The sequence below is a fragment of the Rhinopithecus roxellana genome, chromosome 4, assembly GCF_007565055.1.
Source record: "Rhinopithecus roxellana isolate Shanxi Qingling chromosome 4, ASM756505v1, whole genome shotgun sequence".
In the NCBI taxonomy this organism is placed as follows: Eukaryota; Metazoa; Chordata; class Mammalia; order Primates; family Cercopithecidae; genus Rhinopithecus; species Rhinopithecus roxellana.
In genome coordinates, this window is record NC_044552.1 from 163,811,019 (window position 1) to 163,829,960 (window position 18,942).

At 35.7% G+C, this 18,942-nt stretch overlaps 1 protein-coding gene across 6 annotated transcripts in view; it reads left to right on the forward strand.

The window, feature by feature from the left end:
- Positions 1 to 17,590, forward strand: part of DSE (dermatan sulfate epimerase) — a 68,446-nt gene extending 50,856 nt beyond the window's left edge. For 4 of the 6 annotated variants that reach the window (XM_030928598.1, XM_010373216.2, XM_030928599.1 and 1 more), the window contains 4 exons: positions 6,188 to 6,441; positions 10,233 to 10,472; positions 12,635 to 12,842; positions 14,898 to 17,590. In XM_030928598.1, coding sequence (XP_030784458.1) covers positions 6,188 to 6,441; positions 10,233 to 10,472; positions 12,635 to 12,842; positions 14,898 to 16,656 — 2,461 coding nt within the window. In that variant the 3' untranslated portion in view covers positions 16,657 to 17,590. The remainder of the gene's footprint in view (positions 1 to 6,187; positions 6,442 to 10,232; positions 10,473 to 12,634; positions 12,843 to 14,897) is intronic. The other 2 variants (XM_030928601.1, XM_030928602.1) reach the window with 2 other exon arrangements.
- The last annotated feature ends 1,352 nt before the right edge of the window (positions 17,591 to 18,942 follow it).

The window sequence follows — 18,942 nt, forward strand, 5'->3', positions numbered from 1 at the left end:
AGTACTAGGAAATAGGATTAATTATAAGGGGAATTATGAGTTCTGCTATTGTTCCTAGTTATTTGTTTCTCGTATACTGTTGATTAATTTAAATAAGTATGAGTGATCTCTTGGCACATCTTTGGTTTCAAAGACCTAATTTCTTTTTATTCCAAGTGTTTATTTTAGCAATATTTGTGTAAATGAAATAGACAGTTGCTATGGACTGAATGGGACCCTCCTCAAAATTCATATTGAAGCCCTAACACCTTGTGTGGAAATATTTAGAGAATAGGGCCTAAAGGAGAGAATTAGATTTAGATGAAGGTCCTAAATGCAGGGCTCTCATGACAGGATAAGTGCCCTGATAAGAGGAGGAGCCAGAGAGCTTGTACTCCTGTGCAGTCTCTCTCACACTTGCCCTATCCCCACACCATACACCTAGGAAGGCCAGGTGAGCACACAGAAATATGGTGGCCTTCTAAAAGCCAGGAACAGAGCTCTCACCAAAGCCTGAGCATGCTGGCACCCTGATATCAGATGTCCAGCTTCCAGAACTTGTAAAAAATAAATTTCTGTTGTTTAAGCTACCCAGGCTATGGCATTTTGTTATGGTAGCCTGGGCTAAGACAACAGTATACAAATTTAAATTATATTCTGTGAACCTTGTAATACTAAATTTTAATCTTTTAACAGGTAATTTCTATAGACTGTCTATATCAAAACCATATGAAAATTTAAAAAATAGAAGCATTTAATCACTTGTAGTTCAAATCTATACCAATAAAAATAGATACCAACATTGTTTTTAGAGTTCCTTTTAATGGTTATTTAATCAAATAAACAGTCACATTTTTAGTGATACAGACTTATTAGATTGCCTACTATTATACTCCTTACATAATAGTTTAAAAAACATTTATGATAATAGAAGCAGACTATCCATTTAAAATTGGTACAGAAATTTGGATTAATGACACTGCTCAACTTTGGAAAAATAGTTATGGCTCATTCTTCCTTTCAGAGTCACAACTTAATTCATAGACACAGCACATCATGACCAACTCTATGCCTTTCCACACCAACATTCCACCCTTACCCTCAGAAAATCAATAGCTCTTTCCTGTATTCAGATTAATTTATTTCACATAAATTCACCTTTGAAAATATTCAAAGCATAATTTTTTAAACTTTTTGGACTTGGAAGTACTTTGTACTCTTAAAAATTAACAAGGCCTTCAAACAGCTTTGTTTATTCGGGCTGTGTCTATCAAAGTTTACTATATTAGAAATTAAAACTGAGAAGTTAGAAACATTTATTTGTTCATTTACTCATATTTATGTATTTTTAAAGCTCATTTCATATTAACATAAACATTTTTAGGAAAAAATAACTATATATATATATATATATATATATATATATTTTTTTTTTTTTTTTTTTTTTTTTAAGGTACAGGGTCTCACTGTGTCACCCAGGCTGGAGTGCAGTGGTGCAGTCATAGCTCACTGCAGCTTTGAACTCCTGGGCTCCAGCAATCCTCCTGCCTCAGCCTCCTAAGCTGGGACTTCAGGTGCATGCCACCATACCCAGCTAGTTTTTAAAAAGTTATTTTGTGTAGAGACAGTTTTGCTATGTGGAACTCCTGGGCTCAAGCAATCCTCCTGCCTTGGCTTCCTAAAGCACTAGGATTACAGGCGTAAGCCACTGTACCCAGCCAAACTATGTTGTTTAAAACAAAAAATAGAAGGAAGGTGTTGTTTTACGTTTTTGCAAATCTTATGTGTCTGCTTCTGCATTTGGTTTGTTGCTATGTGTTTTTTTGGTTGAAGTATATGAAGAAAATCCAGCCTCACAGGAATATGTGATTGACGAGGGAGGAGTATTTTATTAATCTTTTCAAATAATTGTGAATGTTCTTCTTTGACACTACACTAAAACTTGACCGGTAGTGGTTCCATAAAAATTAATTGCAGTATAGAATCTGAAGCCATGTTAATGAACTCTTCATACTCTTTTACATTAAAATCCATTGGCGTATTTTACACTTAGGAGTGGCTGTCTTACCCATGCATGGTTTTATAACATCATGCCTTTGTTATTTTGCATGTTTGTTCACTGAGTTATTTCAGTCTACCGAATGTTGACACATTTATTTATATACAATATAAAAATCATTTTTGTTGATGTTCTCACTGATTTCATCAGAAAAATCTTTAAGTATTGGTAAGCTCTTAAGCTCTTGGTAATGGATACAAATTTTCCAAAATTCTTATTTCCGGTTGAAAGCTCCAAGTTTGTCACTGGCAACAAAGGCTTTCAGCTTTCCTTGAACTGGCAGGCCTTCCTTGTTTATTTTCAAGAAAATTTCTATTCTAACACCCAAATCAAAATAACTATAATTTGTCAGTTGATCATTCTGTCACGTAAAAATGATGTTTCATGAAAAAACCCAGCTAGCTCAGCTCTCAACTCAGTGCATGACTTATTTTATTTGTGACATTCTTATAATTTGGTACTCCATTTAATCACATAGGATATTAGAAAGATGTATACTCAAAGAGTTGAGATTTTATAAAAATTAATCATTTTTACTACTTCATCAAGGACATTTTTAAATAAAATTGGCTTTAAAAATTCAACAACAACAACAACAAAAACGTGAGTGCATGGCAGTGCAAAATCATACAAGGACTACTAGGGCAGTTTAGTGCCCCTGCTTGGATTCCTGCTAAGGTTACAGCAGTTTTACTTAATACTGCTTTTGTGCCATCAGTGCAAATATCAACATATAACTTCTTTATGTTATTATGAAAATAATTCTTATTTGTGAATTCTCCAAAATGTAATAGTCTCAGAAGCCCCTTCCTGGGCCTTACTTTGAGAACAGCTGCTCTAAGGGGTGAAAGTGTAGTTTACAAAAGAGGAATCGTGTAAATATTTCCTTAACCTCCCTTAACTAACTTGCCAGTGAATCTAACTTCCATTCCTTGTGTAACATGGTAGCTGAATGTCAGGACTTGTAGTTTGCCCTTTACATTTATTTCTGTTCCCCCTAGTACAGTTACCTGCTGAGCAAGTGTCAGCTGTATTTGTTCTCAAACCAGGTAACACAGTTTCCCTAATACCTGTAATGAGACAGTTTTAATAATATAAGTAGATAAAGTGTGAGTTCAAAAAGAAAAAGCTAGTATTTCTAGAACCAACTTAAAAGCTTTGGAATAACTTACTGTAAAAAATTGCTGTCGTGATATAGTGTGAATGAGATTTGTAGATTAGGGAAAAACTCATAAAAATCTAGAAGGCTTCTGCCTTCCCTCACAGGTATCTTTAATTTCTTCCTGTATTATAAAGAAACCAAAGCTGGAAATTGTGATGATGTGTCATGTGTGTTCTTTGCAGGAAAGAACAATGAAACTCCATCTGTAGACCCCTATTCAGAGAATAGGTTTTGGCTCACCTTCAAAAGATTGGTGAATGTGTGTACACATGGATATATTTTAAGTTGAAATACAATTCATAAATTAATGTCTGTCTGGTTTTTTAAAAAAATAATGTCCCACTTAACCAACCTTTTACAGTGAACTGATTTATTACTGGTCAGGATCACATTGAATAAGATAGTTTCTCAGCTGCCATCTATGAACTAAGAGCAAATTTCCATTGGTTTTTGTGACTATAAAATATAGTCTCTTCCATTATTTCACTTTGTATCTAAGGCTGGGTAAGACCGTGTTGGTAAAAGATTTAGATAACTTTTTAGAAATACAATTATTACAGGTCAGCTTTTCTAATGATAGAGGGACGGACCTGAAGGTGCCATAAACTTTTTTCTTTTGGGGTGCCAATGTTTCATTGAATTTGAAACTGTTTGAAATAAACAAACTGCATGTTGGGGCTTAGACATTTTCACAGAAATTTGCATGACATTTCATGAAGGATGAGAATTATATCAAATGTTCGCTTATCTATAAAAATAAACTTATTGGTTAATCACACATGTGAGGGTTTGATGGCTGGTAGCGATTCATTGACATCAGCTTTATCATGAGTCGGTGTATATACTGCTATTTATAGATGCATCATGACATGGTACAATGACACAAGTTGGGAAACAAATGACCTGACTTCCCTGCCTGGCCCACCAGTCACCATGAGTCAGTGAAGATGATATTCCCAACTCCCTGGCAATGCGTGTGCAGTATGAATTGTTTTTTTCCTAGAAGTAGGGAATTCATTCACATGCTCATCGTCTGTTTACAAATAGTACACACACCGGCAAGCTGACTGGCTAGAGCAAGGCAGCTTTGTCTGTTACTAAATTGCTAAGAAACTCCTCAGTCTTTTTAGCACCAAACACTGAATGGTAACCAAATGCTGAAATTATTACTAAATATAAAAGGATCTCTCCAAATTCCTGATTTCACAATGATCACATAATCACTGCCAGCAGTGTGGCTGACAGTGAGTTATAGGTTTGTTCCTCCACTTTTTCCTTCTTTCTGAAAATATTTATTGAGCATCTGCCATGTGCCACACTGTTCTATGATTGAGGATCCAATTGTGAATACAATAGTGAAGAAAAAAGTCCTGCCCTTGTAGAACTTAAATTCTAGGAGGGGATACATAGACATAGACATATTCATACATATATTTGCTAAAGGGAAAAAAAGGGGGAATTAATATTATTTTGGGAGGATGATGGAATTCTGATAGGGTGACCAGAGAAGCCCTCACCTAGGCCATTTCTTTAGCATAAACTTCTAGAGGAGAAACATAATCTGGAAGAGGTAGTCTCTCAGAACATTTTAAAGTGTTTTTAAACTGAGGTCTATAAGGTTTGTTTGAGAGAACTAATACATCTTAATTTTTACTAACTTTAACTGAAATCCAACATTTCTTCCAATCATGAGTAGAGATAACCAATTGTGATGGTATTGGGAGAATCTGGAACAAAGTTACAGACAGGTATCACAGATATTTTCATACCACATTACAGTTGTTATAGACATCTCAAAATGTATGTTTATTACCACTTATAAATTATGGTAGTTATTATCCCTGCTATTAAATGTTGGTATTTCATGCCTTAATAACAAAGCTACCTGTATTATTATTTTTTAAATATGTGTATTGATAATTATATTTCAAAATAATAGATTTCCATGTATCCTTAATTATGTCTTATGAATTTTAAAACATTTTGAGAAAGAGGTCAAGGCTTCGCTAGATTGCCAAAAGAGGTTCGTGGCATACAAAATGTTAAGCTTTAGCTTCATCCCTAATTAAGTGCTGCTTCTACCTCCCACAGGTACAGCACACTTTTGATTTGTTTCCCTCACTTGGAGATTACTCAAATACATCCTGAACAGATGGGAAGGGTTTTCTGGATAATTCCTTAGAATTCTGAATGTGAAAGATCCTTTTTTTTTTTGCTTCCTGCTTAAGGCAAGCCACATACTAATTTGCAGAATAATATAACTAGTCAAACAGAAATTTGACTTCCTGGAAAATGACAATGTAATTCTTAACAAAAGATCAACTTTTAGATTTCTTAGAAAGATATTTGAAAGACCTTTAAGGCAGTGCAGTTCAGTTTATGGGAAAGAGGGATATACAAATTCTGTTTTAGAATCAGCTCCCACTCACGTTAGTCATGCTTCCCGCCATGGTGATGACCAAGTGGGTCTGTGCAGATTGAGAGGTCATGGATTATGGAACACGATACCTTCGCATTGACCAGCTATGGCAAATAAGAGGAAATACATATGTTCAACTGTCTTAGCAAGGTGGCCATAAGCATAGAACTGAGAGTGTCTTATTTAAGCGAAAAGGAGGAATGGGGTGAGCACTGGTTAAATTTGTACTCCAGAGAATTTTGCCCTGCCAACACATGTTCTATGCTTTAGATCTCTTTGAATATATTCTACTACTTCTTGTCATGAATAAAAAATCAAAAGTAAAAATTCTCAACATCTTGATGTTGCCAGAATCCTGAGAGAGAAAACTGTTAACTGTATAATTTTCACATTTTAGACAAGCTATGCTATATGTTTCATTATAATGTGGAGGGAAATCAGTTGTGTGTCAAGCCCTTGGATTATATCTTCAGTTGTGCCCTTTAGTTCTGAGAAATAGACACTTTAGAAGTGTGATGAAAACTGTGAAGCTGATGAACTCATTTCCATGATTTATTTTCCTTTACAGGTTGGTGAAAGATGCTCCTTGGGATGAGGTCCCGCTTGCTCACTCCCTGGTTGGTTTTGCCACTGCTTATGACTTCTTGTACAACTACCTGAGCAAGACACAACAGGAGAAGTTTCTTGAAGTGATTGCCAATGCCTCAGGGTATATGTATGAAACTTCATACAGGAGAGGATGGGGATTTCAATACCTGCACAATCATCAGCCCACCAACTGCATGGCTTTGCTCACAGGAAGCCTAGTCCTGATGAATCAAGGTGTGTGTGGACATAGCCGAGGTGATGCCTGAGCTGACAGAAGTCGTAGTTGCCATGTTGTGAGCAAAGCATTTTTATAACCATTCTTAGTACGTGTTCATACTTGGATCCTAACTAAACCCATGAGATGAAGTAGTCCCTACTTCCCTACAGTGTATCTTAGTTAATTGAGGGACGTCTCCTCCTTAATTTCTGCTAGTATATTAGCCGGCACGTTATCTAATTATGGCTTATGATTATCCCAGAACAAATCTTCACAACTCAGGGTCCGTGATGAATATTCATTTTTCCAGAGAATTTTGACAGTGAAGACAGCCCTCCTGGAATAAATGAAATTTTAAAAAGCTAAACAGATGATTTGTTATTTGAAATGAAGATTTCCAGCACACAGATGGGAATCATAACACCACTACTATTTTTTCCTCTTAATATTTAAAACAACCAATCTGGATTATTTACATCCAAATTGGAAGCAACTTTTGTGGATTGTGTAGCTACTTTGCTTTAACATACTGCATAATTGCCAATAATACATTTTCTTTGGTCTTTTGACTCTAAATTACAACTTCTGTAGAAATCTATAAATGATTAAGATTGTGTTTAAGAAAAGCAGCTCTAAGATCACAGGGAATTATCAGAATATTAAATATATAATTGGAGCTTGGAAATCTAACAGAATTTAACTCGATTATATTCCCATAAGAATTATTAAGCATTTTGTTGATTATCCAACATCAGATTTTACCCACATCTAGCTTTCTCCCTTGTCACATCAACCAACCTTCACTTTTAATTGGGTCTTAGAGGAAAAGAAACTAACATTAACTGAGCATATGACATGTGCTAGTCTTTTTCCATATTTTATTCAATCTTCACATCAACCATATAAGGCAGCTGGGATTTGGACCCACTTCTGGCCATCCATAAAGTTCAATCTCTTTCTACTGTATTTTGTTGTCTCTCTCAGAAGGGAAATTCCATTTATAATAACTTAAGCAAAATTTAATTATGAGAGTGAATTTTCATGCTAGCTCCCCTTTTCCCCTACTCTCACAAAAACATAAAGAAAATTAAAACATCAGGTCAGGCACGGTGGCTCACGCCCCTAATCCCAGCACTTTGGAAGGCTAAGGCAGGCAGATCACTTGAGGACAGGAGTGGTGAGACCAGCCTGGCCAACATGGGGAAATCCCATCTCTACTGAAAATACAAAAATTAGCTGGGCATGGTGGCGCATGCCTATAATCCCAGCTACTGAGGAGGCTGAGGCAGGAGAATCACTTGAACCCGGGAGGCGGAGGTTGCAGTGAGCCGAGATCCCACCACTGCACTCCAGCCTCGGCAACAAAGTGAGGCTCAGTCTTAAATAAATAAATAAATAAATAAATAAATAAATAAATAAATAGAAAGGAAAAGAAAGGTAAAATGTCAAAATGCAAACAATATGTTAATCCACTAACAAACCATTTATCAACCCCCAGGCCTGTGAAACGACACCATCATGAAATGGTGAAAGGATCCCTTGGGTGAGCCAAATTTCTGCCTCAGGTCTTAAATTTAATCTACTATAGTTTTATTTCCTTAAATAAATTTTTATTTATTTAACGGGAGGAGTAGAGTTTCTTTCTTCAGTCTTTCTAAATAACATTATTCCAAATAATAAACAGTGACCCAAATAATGCTGGTTTAGATTGAATCAAAATATGTCATTTTGCCCTGGCAGGAATTTTCCTATGCATTTATATTCTGACTAAAGTTATGGTGGCCCTGGCAGACACTCTTCCAGAGCCCCCACATAAGTACACACATTTGTGACAAGACAGGACAGAAGGAGGTAGAAATCAGTTGGAAAGAAGACAGATGTGAAATGTTTAAATGATTACACCATAGTTACAATAACCCCAGAGAGTAAAATGAAAGATACCATGAAAAGCCTTATGGTTAAATATAAAATGAGTATATTAACTTGGAATTCAAGAGAGCAGTGTTCTTTCAATAATTTGCTTCCTGTAATTTTGAAGATAGATAGGAGAACTTAAGGGGAAATTAAAGAACATTCCAGGCAAGGTATACGGGTGGCAGAAAAAAAAATACAAGGCATAGCTTCAGTTAACAACAATATCAGTACCTTGTATTGAGAGAGACTTGCAGTTTACAAAGTATTTTGGTAGACATTGCCTCGTATCTTCTGAAAAGGGTTGTTGTAAGAAACAAATAAGGAAAATTAGGTAATGTGGTATCCTGGGGACAGTGGCCTGATTTTAGGCATCAGTCACATTGGTATCTGGTGGGAGACGGAAGACACAGAGGAAAAGAATGAAGATAATTAGAATTTTAAACTAGAATGGTAGAGAATGGAAATTGAAAACTATCCAGAATATTGACATGTCAGCTATGGGTGGCAGAAGAGGCCAGGGTATGATAAACAGTTACCTCTGCTTACCCAAGCAGAGTTGAGAGCTGAGTTGCCCCCATTAGTCAGGAGCCAAGTCTTAGCCTGTGACCTATATTTAGGCCCAGAGCTGGTTGGACCAAATTGCAGTAAAGCAATATGGCTATATCCACACCAGGAAGCATTGGGCTTAATTTTATTCTCAAGGGTTGCGTGTTTTTAAGCAAACCCTTAAATCTAAAGACCTAGGTTGAGATTAAAGTTGTATTCATTTTTAGTCATATGCCAGAGATCTTGAACAAGTCAGCCTTTCTGTTTTGGGGCAATAATACATAATTGGGTTGTTAAAAGGATTAACTAAGATTCTGCTCAGTGCTATACAAATTATAAATGTTACAGAAATGTGAGGAGTTGTTATTGTCAACTAAGTGCAACAATTCTAGAAAGCGAGCATTTCTGAGTTAAAAGGTTTTATAAATTTTTATAGACTTAATTTTCAGTGGGGAGATTAAAATGTGACAGATGGAAGAATTGCTTGGACAAAATCATGTAGCTCATTTTTTGGTGGTTTCAGGCTTCCTAGTTGATTTTTTCATTATTAATTTGCCTTTCCAGTGGTTTCTCAGGGCCACTTTGCTGCCTTTTCAGATCCTGTGGGATCTAAAGCACATAAAGGATGAGAGGTTGCTGTCTAATGACAATATGAATTGAAGACTGTCTGTTTAGCATTTGTAGTATGTGCAACCTATTACAAATTCTATAAAATAATGATGCAAGTTTTGTGAAGAGATAAACTTTTAAAAATATTTTCAAGTATTGTTTTTTAGGAACACTGATTAAAATCTTAATATACAAATCCTCTCTTGTCAACATAAAGTTATATGCATTTGTGATCTTACATGTGATAGAGTTCATTAAAGATCAGAAAGTGACTGATACTCATTTAAGGGTTTATCTTCATTTATAGAGTCAAGAACTTCTTTTTTTTTTTTTTTTTTTTTTTGAGATGGAGTCTCACTCTGTCACTCAGGCTGGAGTGCAGTGGCGCAATCTCCACTCACTGCAAGCTCCGCTTCCTGGGTTCACACCATTCTCCTGCCTCAGCCTCCCAAGTAGCTGGGACTACAGGCGCCTGCCAACACGCCCAGATAATTTTTTGTAATTTTAGTGGAGACAGTGTTTCACCATATTAGCCAGGAAGAACTTCTTAACTTATACCAGGGACCATCACAAACCTAGATTACAGGATGTTATTTATACACTGACAAGTTAGAGTTTTACAAAATGAGATTTGTAATATAAACGAGTTAGATAACTCAGAGGGTTTTATATGGCCATATTGTTGTTTATGCTTTGTCACAGCCTTTAGTCATTGCTTCCATGTGTTTTCATCCTTCAGGATATCTTCAAGAAGCCTACTTATGGACCAAACAAGTTCTGACCATCATGGAGAAATCTCTGATCTTGCTCAGGGAGGTGACGGATGGCTCCCTCTATGAAGGAGTTGCATATGGCAGCTACACCACTAGATCACTCTTCCAATACATGTTTCTCATCCAGAGGCACTTCAACATCAACCACTTTGGCCATCCGTGGCTTAAACAACACTTTGCATTTATGTATAGAACCATCCTGCCAGGTACAGTGAGGAGTCAGAAGTGCGAAAACATTAAACTATTGTAATTTTTTCTGATTATGAAAATGAGCTAGACTAAGCAGAGAAATTAGGTCCTTAGAGTTTGTCATATTGAAATTAAATAGTTTTTTTTTTTAATCAAAGAAAAATTGAATTCAAGAGTTGCCTATAGCCAGAACATTTTGGAGGCTAATGTATTTATGATTTAGGTATTATAAAGCTTGGAGGGTTATGGATTAAATACAATGTCTAGGCCCCTCAGTACTTTTTTATATATATATATCCAAACTTGAGTACATATACAGATTCATCTTCATCATTGAAAGCAAACTATAAACATTTGTGATTACCTGTCAGTTTTCCTTTATATGTGATCCCTGATCAATCCTATTTTTAATTTTTGGTTTTCAGTTTTTTCTTTCAAACTACACAGACACGATTCAAAATGAAAGATTACACCTACACATTTAAGTTGGAGCTTTAGTATTTTAATATTTTATTGAAGTAAATAGTATAGAAAAGTAGAAAAAATACTGTAAAACTTGTAATGTCTTATTGCTGTGACATTTAGCCTTCTAAGAAAACTAGCTCTAAAAAAAAAAGATATACATGATTGAATAATGTATTCATTTCTAGAGAACTTTGTAACCTTTTTTTATTTCTAAAACAGGACCAAGATGTTAGAACAAGTTATAAAGGAAAATTTTATCAGGATAGATATCCCCCCCTTCCTCCTTCTTCCCCAAGGAAATGCAATTTTTAAATGGTGATTCTAGACCTACAACAAAGAATTCAGTATTTAAATCCTTTGGCTCTGGTAGTAAACATACAGATTAATAGAATCTCCATTATTGGACTAGTGCAAAAAATACTGCAAAGCGTAAGAACCATTTTGAGATTTAGTTTAGACTTACGTTCAAAAAAAATTTGCTTTGTTGTTTTTCTTAGACATACAGGAGAGGCCTGTTTTGCAATTCATCTTAGTAAACAAAGGCTACCTAAAGCAAGGGGCCTTTCAGAGGTTTCAGTGCTTTGTAATTTAAGCTGAGATCTAAAGGCTAACAACATCAGAAATTGTGTTCGCTGTGAGCTGTGTCTGTGGCTACTTCCTAAAGTGGAAAAGACAGTATGAACATGTCTAAAAGCAGCATTTATATGTTTGTGTTAATTAAACAAACTTTTATTGAACATCTGTATGCCAGGCACTGTACTAGCCAGAGAATTCAAAGAGGAATAAAACACATCTCCTGCTTTCAAGGAATTCACAGACTAGTAGAAGATTCAGAAAATATCATTTTAAAATAAGGTATACGTACAAGATCACTTACTAAATTATTAGGAACAAAAACGTTAGCTGTAAATTACATAAATATAATCATGGTAACATTTTAGAAGAGGTTCTATGTTAAAGCAATCTGTTTTCAACTACATTTCTCTCTCTTTTTTTTTTTTTCTACAGTTGATACTCTAGTAGCATTTTTTTTGTCTGGCTGAGTTTTCTCCCATGCTGCTGCTTTTTTCATGAACACACGGAGCATATCCAGTCTTACCTGCTTTTATTTTTCTTCCCTATTCCAAAAATGATATATGGCTTTATGATCCTTGCATTTTCTCTCCTTTAACTTCCAGCAGTACATACTGGCAGAGCTACTCTGGGAATTAAATTTTCTTCCTGTTGAAACTCAGTCTCTCCCCTGAACTTTGTATATAGTATAACTTAGGCTTTATTGAAGCCAAATTAAAGCATGTTATTTTATTATCTTAGCCTAGAATGCATGTTGCGTTGTGGGAGAGCCAGTGTTCATTCCAGGTTCAGGAACCCAAACTGCACAAGAGGATATCCCATATATATATGCAAATATAATCATGTATAGCATGAACACTGGAAAATGAGGAAGGCAAGCAATAGGTATAGCACTTCTGTTACCAATGACAGGTTACCACATAACAAATACAAGCTTACACACAACATATGTTGAAGTCCTTTTGAGGGATTCTAATTAACTGGTCTAGAATAAAATCTGAGGATTGTGATTTTTCTTTTATTTTATCCCCTCAATTACACAATTCTAATTTGCAACTAGATTTGAAAAATCATTGTTTAGACCTAAATAGGAGTATGAAGTTTTCAAAGTATCTTAATTCTTTCCAACTTATTTCCCTAGGGTTTCAAAGGACTGTGGCTATTGCGGACTCAAATTACAACTGGTTTTATGGTCCAGAAAGCCAGTTAGTGTTCCTTGATAAATTTGTCATGCGTAATGGCAGTGGTAACTGGCTAGCTGACCAAATCAGAAGGAACCGTGCGGTGGAAGGTCCAGGAACACCGTCCAAAGGGCAGCGCTGGTGCACTCTGCACACGGAATTTCTCTGGTATGACACATTGGGCTAGCTTTAAAGAGAAATGGTACCCAAGGGTACTATTTGTGCTATGCACTTGTTTTTTTGCATTTAAAAAGAAAAACTGAAACACTTTTTAAATATTTTCTCCATGCCACCTGAGTATATGAAGTTTCAATTCAGCTCATATCACAGTTTTTGAAACTCTTAGAAACTTTTCTTTTTTAAAAAAAAATGTCAACTTTTATTTTAGATACAGGGGTACATGTGCACTATATACCCAGGTAGTGAGCATAGTACCTAATAGGTAGTGTTAGAAACATTTCTTTATGTTTAACATCTAATTACTGTTTTCAGTTTTTGGTTCTCGTATTAGAAATGTCCTACACTTGCATTATTTCATAAATAAACATGTTTTGATTTTACATCATTTTTTGAAATCATATAAAACAAAACAAAAATTTAGACTAGGTTATTCTGATAATCACACCAAAAAAAGGTAGTAAAATATTTTGTTTTGGTAAATGGAGCATTATAATCTTCTAATAGCAAAGCTGTTGCTAAATTTTCAAAAGTGTTTAAAAGTGTTTGACAGTATTTGACAGCTTCACTTTGATAATAAAAGGACCGTGTAAATTTTTTTGCCTTAATCTTTTAAGCCCAGAAAGAGAAGCTTGGGTCTCCTTTTTCAAGTATTGCCAAATATGTTGTTGGCATCCAATAAGTTAAAATCAAAATTAGAGGGAACTGATTAGTCATTAATCCCTGATGTCTTTTCAAGCTGTTGAAATTTACATTCAACTCCAAAACGAGCTTTCTTGTGGTTTGCTTCTCTTTATTCTTTTTTTTCAAAATATAAAAAATTAAGGAGGAAAAAATATTAGTAAAATGGTAACTGGCCATAGTTTAACCAACAATTTAAGATTATTTTCATAGATAAACTAAATATATTAAGATGCAACCATCCTTGAGTTCTCTGAGGAGTATGACGTAATTACTTAATAGGGTGACCCGTAAATAAGTTACCCGTAAATATCCAACCAAGAGAGTTCTATAAAGCTAACTACAGGATTAATATAATAGGTCAGATTAATGCTAAGTCTAACTTAAAAATCTGCCTTTATGGCAATATGCAAACTGACCAAAAACTGAGAGTAAGATGGCCCATTCAGCTTACATCTACACCTGTGAAATCACATTAATTAAGCCAACATTATACTAGACCTAAGTAGAGATATAATTTCTGATGTCTTGAAACTGAGACTCTAGAACAACAGATGAAGCAGTCAAAATCAAACACCAATGAGATTAACTCTACTACAGGTGATTGATTCACTTTAGGGAAAAAGTACATAGTACTACTAATAAACATTTATCATAAATAAAAATAAGAAGTAATTTATTGTCCAAGAAGCATGGCATCGTCTGCAGATTAAAACAACACCAAACCTTTGGTCCTGGCTAGTCAGTGGTAGGCACAATTGTAAATCCCCCAGTATAAGACAGTTGGCTGAAGCTTCATTCGTTTATATTCTGAGATGTGGTGTTGGTGATACATTTTATCTAATATGTGAAGTCCTCTTCTATTTCAGTTTATTTTTTCAAGGAAAAAAATCTTGAGGGAGAACTGCTTTCAGTGCCAAACATTCAGTAATATCAGTTACTGCAGAACTATACTTCATTACAGCTCAAGGCTTGTTAGAGTCCAGATTCTAACATGGCATTTCTAGAAGAGGAGCCCCTCAGCCAGAAATTTGGATGAAGTGCCTAAATCCACGAGGTCCAGTAGATTGGATGGTCACTGTGACATCATCAAATGAAGATGGTCCATGTAGAGATTAGAGCAGAAATCATTTTGGGCCCAAATCCAAGGATCACAAATGATAAAGAAATATTCCTCTTTCAGTCACCAAGGGTTTCCCTTTGTGCATACTGATTGTCCTTGGATATTTTCAGAAATGTCCCTAATCCAGTCCATGCTGCCAGTGCTCTGGGTAGCATTTGTGTGTCGCATCTTCCACATTACCATGTTACGTGTTATTTTCACTTCCATCAGAAAACCATTTAATTTTTTAAAATTAATTTCAGGTATGATGCCAGCTTGAAATCGGTTCCTCCTCCAGACTTTGGCACCCCTACACTGCATTATTTTGAAGACTGGGGTGTTGTGACTTATGGAAGTGCACTACCTGCAGAAATCAATAGATCTTTCCTTTCCTTCAAGTCTGGAAAACTGGGGGGACGTGCAATATATGACATTGTCCACAGAAACAAATACAAAGATTGGATCAAAGGATGGAGAAATTTTAATGCAGGGCATGAACATCCTGATCAAAACTCATTTACTTTTGCTCCCAATGGTGTGCCTTTCATTACTGAGGCTCTGTACGGGCCAAAGTACACCTTCTTCAACAATGTTTTGATGTTTTCCCCCGCTGTGTCAAAGAGCTGCTTTTCTCCCTGGGAGGGTCAGGTCACAGAAGACTGCTCATCAAAATGGTCTAAATACAAGCATGACCTGGCAGCTAGTTGTCAGGGGAGAGTGGTTGCAGCAGAGGAGAAAAATGGGGTGGTTTTCATCCGAGGAGAAGGTGTGGGAGCTTACAACCCCCAGCTCAACCTGAAGAATGTTCAGAGGAATCTCATCCTCCTACATCCACAGCTGCTTCTCCTTGTAGACCAAATACACCTGGGAGAGGAGAGTCCCCTGGAGACAGCAGCAAGCTTCTTCCACAATGTGGATGTTCCTTTTGAGGAGACTGTGGTAGATGGTGTCCATGGGGCTTTCATCAGGCAGAGAGATGGTCTCTATAAAATGTACTGGATGGACGATACTGGCTACAGCGAGAAAGCAACCTTTGCCTCAGTGACATATCCTCGGGGCTATCCCTACAATGGGACAAACTATGTGAATGTCACCATGCACCTCCGAAGTCCCATCACCAGGGCAGCTTACCTCTTCATAGGGCCATCTATAGATGTTCAGAGCTTCACTATCCACGGAGACTCTCAGCAACTGGATGTGTTCATAGCCACCAGCAAACATGCCTACGCAACGTACCTGTGGACAGGTGAGGCCACAGGACAGTCTGCCTTTGCACAGGTCATTGCTGATCGTCACAAAATTCTGTTTGACCGGAATTCAGCCATCAAGAGCAGCATTGTCCCTGAGGTGAAGGACTATGCTGCTATTGTGGAACAGAACCTGCAGCATTTTAAGCCAGTGTTTCAGCTACTGGAGAAGCAGATACTGTCCCGAGTCCGTAACACAGCTAGCTTTAGGAAGACTGCTGAGCGCCTGCTGAGATTTTCAGATAAGAGACAGACTGAGGAGGCCATTGACAGGATTTTTGCCATATCACAGCAACAGCAGCAGCAAAGCAAGTCAAAGAAAAACCGAAGGGCAGGCAAGCGCTATAAATTTGTGGATGCTGTCCCTGATATTTTTGCACAGATTGAAGTCAATGAGAAAAAGATTAGACAGAAAGCTCAGATTTTGGCACAGAAAGAACTACCCATAGATGAAGATGAAGAAATGAAAGACCTTTTAGATTTTGCAGATGTAACATATGAAAAACATAAAAATGGGGGCTTGATGAAAGGCCGGTTTGGACAGGCACGGATGATGACAACTACTCACAGCAGGGCCCCATCACTGTCTGCTTCCTATACCAGATTGTTCTTGATCCTGAACATTGCTATTTTCTTTGTCATGTTGGCAATGCAACTGACTTATTTCCAGAGGGCCCAGAGCCTACATGGCCAAAGATGTCTTTATGCAGTTCTTCTAATAGATAGCTGTATTTTATTGTGGTTGTACTCTTCTTGTTCCCAATCACAGTGTTAGCACTGAAGATATAAATTACCTGGTCATTTTGTGATCACAAGAGGCTATACAAAAAAAAAATTTCTTTACCCCAGATTATCAGATTTTTTTCCCCTCAGATTCATTTTAACAAATTAAGGGAAGATGTTTTGACACAAAAAAGCAGGAACATGGAGAAATTGGAGCAGGCAAAGAATTTATCAAAGCAGTAGAAACAGCTTGGTGGTCCTATGGTGTTTCTGGAAGTATTTGGCATTGCTAATTGAGCAGTCCATGTAGTACTACTTTTAGAAGAAACAAAAAGTCTGTTTTTTAAAGTAATGTTTTTTCTTATGAGAAAAAGGTTGAGATAGAATTGGGTTTTATTAATATTAATGTAATACTATTAGCAATTTCCTTATACGATATTATGGAAAAGACTGAAGAATACAATTCTGAGAAATATAACAAAATTTTAATGGTACAGTCCTGTTGAAAGATAAATGTTGCTAAGTCCTGGTATGATGGTGTCGTTTCCTTGGGGAACTTCTTGAGTTATGTAACTAACAGGATCTTTTACTACAGTTCTGGATGGCTATTCAGATAATAGAGCAAAAAATTATAGCAGAAGATCATTAAAAACTTAAAATATATTTTATAGGAAAACATTTATCTGAATGAATATTTCCTTGATGCTGGTCTCTGCACACATAGAATTGGTTACTTGTATGCATTCATTGGTGGTTCAATAAGTAAGATGATTACAGATAATTTAATACTGTATTTTCCTTATATGGAAAACTGTTGTAGACCCAATGACTAAACCTTTCAAAATAAAATATTTTCTATTATGAATGTTGATTTTCATACCAAAGAAGATGGAGAATCTAAAATTTGGATATGATTCTTATGTTTTTTTAATAGGAAAACTTTTTCAAGTTTATTTTGCTAAATAAACATCGTAATTGTGAATTTTCTCTAGTGTTTTTCTTCTCTGTTCCATTATATTCAAAATGCAGTAACATTTTCCAAAAATTTTGAAGAGAGATCTTTATTTGGATGTGTATTCATTAAATGTATAAAATAGTATTTGAATCAAAAGAAGTATTTTCTCTGCTTATTAACCTTAATTGTTGTTTAAAGACATTTTAAATATTTAAAACAATAGCCAACTTCTGATATTAAGTAGCACCCAACTTTCAAAAGCACAAAATTTTCAATCAGCTCCTCAGAAGGTAACAGCAGCATACAATACTAGAAAAATAATCCATAGTTTCTACTTGAGCATAAGAAAATGATATACTTAAAAGAAACTTAATAAATTATCATATATTCAGCATATTTGAGTCATATATTTCTCCTTTGAAACAGAAAATATGTTCGGCTCAAATTTTACAGTAAGGACACACTCACTGATTTATAGGTGTAAAGTAACAACAGTAACCTTTCCTCTTATTTGCTCTTTTAGTTCACAGCAATACCAGTATGTAACCAAAAGACAAGTTGGAGAAACTTATAAGTACCTTTCTGCAGTTCTAATTTTGAACCTTCTTGCATAAAGAAAACACAAGTTTGACTTTTGACTGTGCTTCACTTATTATGCTTGGAATCCAGAAAACGACTTCTGAGGAAGTAATTTTTTTCCCCCCTCATGGAAAATCTCTAGGGAGGATGTCATTACACACTGTTTAAAAGAATAATGTTTTCAAAAGAATAATGCTTCCGTTTGTCCTGCATGGATGCTCTTACTAGGATTTAAACTTGCTTTATGTGACAGATTCTCCGTTTACTTAACCTCACTCAACATTCCTCTCTTTTACTCTTTCTCACTCAAAAGGATGAACTGTCTGAAATGATCAAAAGGAAATTTTGAAAGAAACAAAAAAAGGAAAATTACTCTTTGAGGTTACCAAGCAAACCTGATCTCAGATCCAAACTGAGACATACTTTCTAACAGAGATGAAAAGTGCAAGTGAGTGCCAAACTCGCTTTTCTTTTGTTTTCATTAGGTTAAGGCTAGACAATACATTAGTCACCATAGCATGATCCAGTCTAACATATTAGTTCATTTTAAAGTAGTTTTCTAAAGATATGCATCTTTAAAACAAAATGAATTAAAATTATGTGGTTTTTTTTCTTCTAATGAACCTGGTATTTATTTCCTTAAAGAGAAATTTCCTCAGACAGTGACTTAAGTGGTTAAGCGGGGAAAAAATGCAGAAATAAATCACAGCTTTTCATAATGAAACATGTTTTTTATCAGGTATAGTGCATATTTGTAAAACTAGGCAACTTTTTGTAACTTGAAAACCAAGCAATGTTGAATCT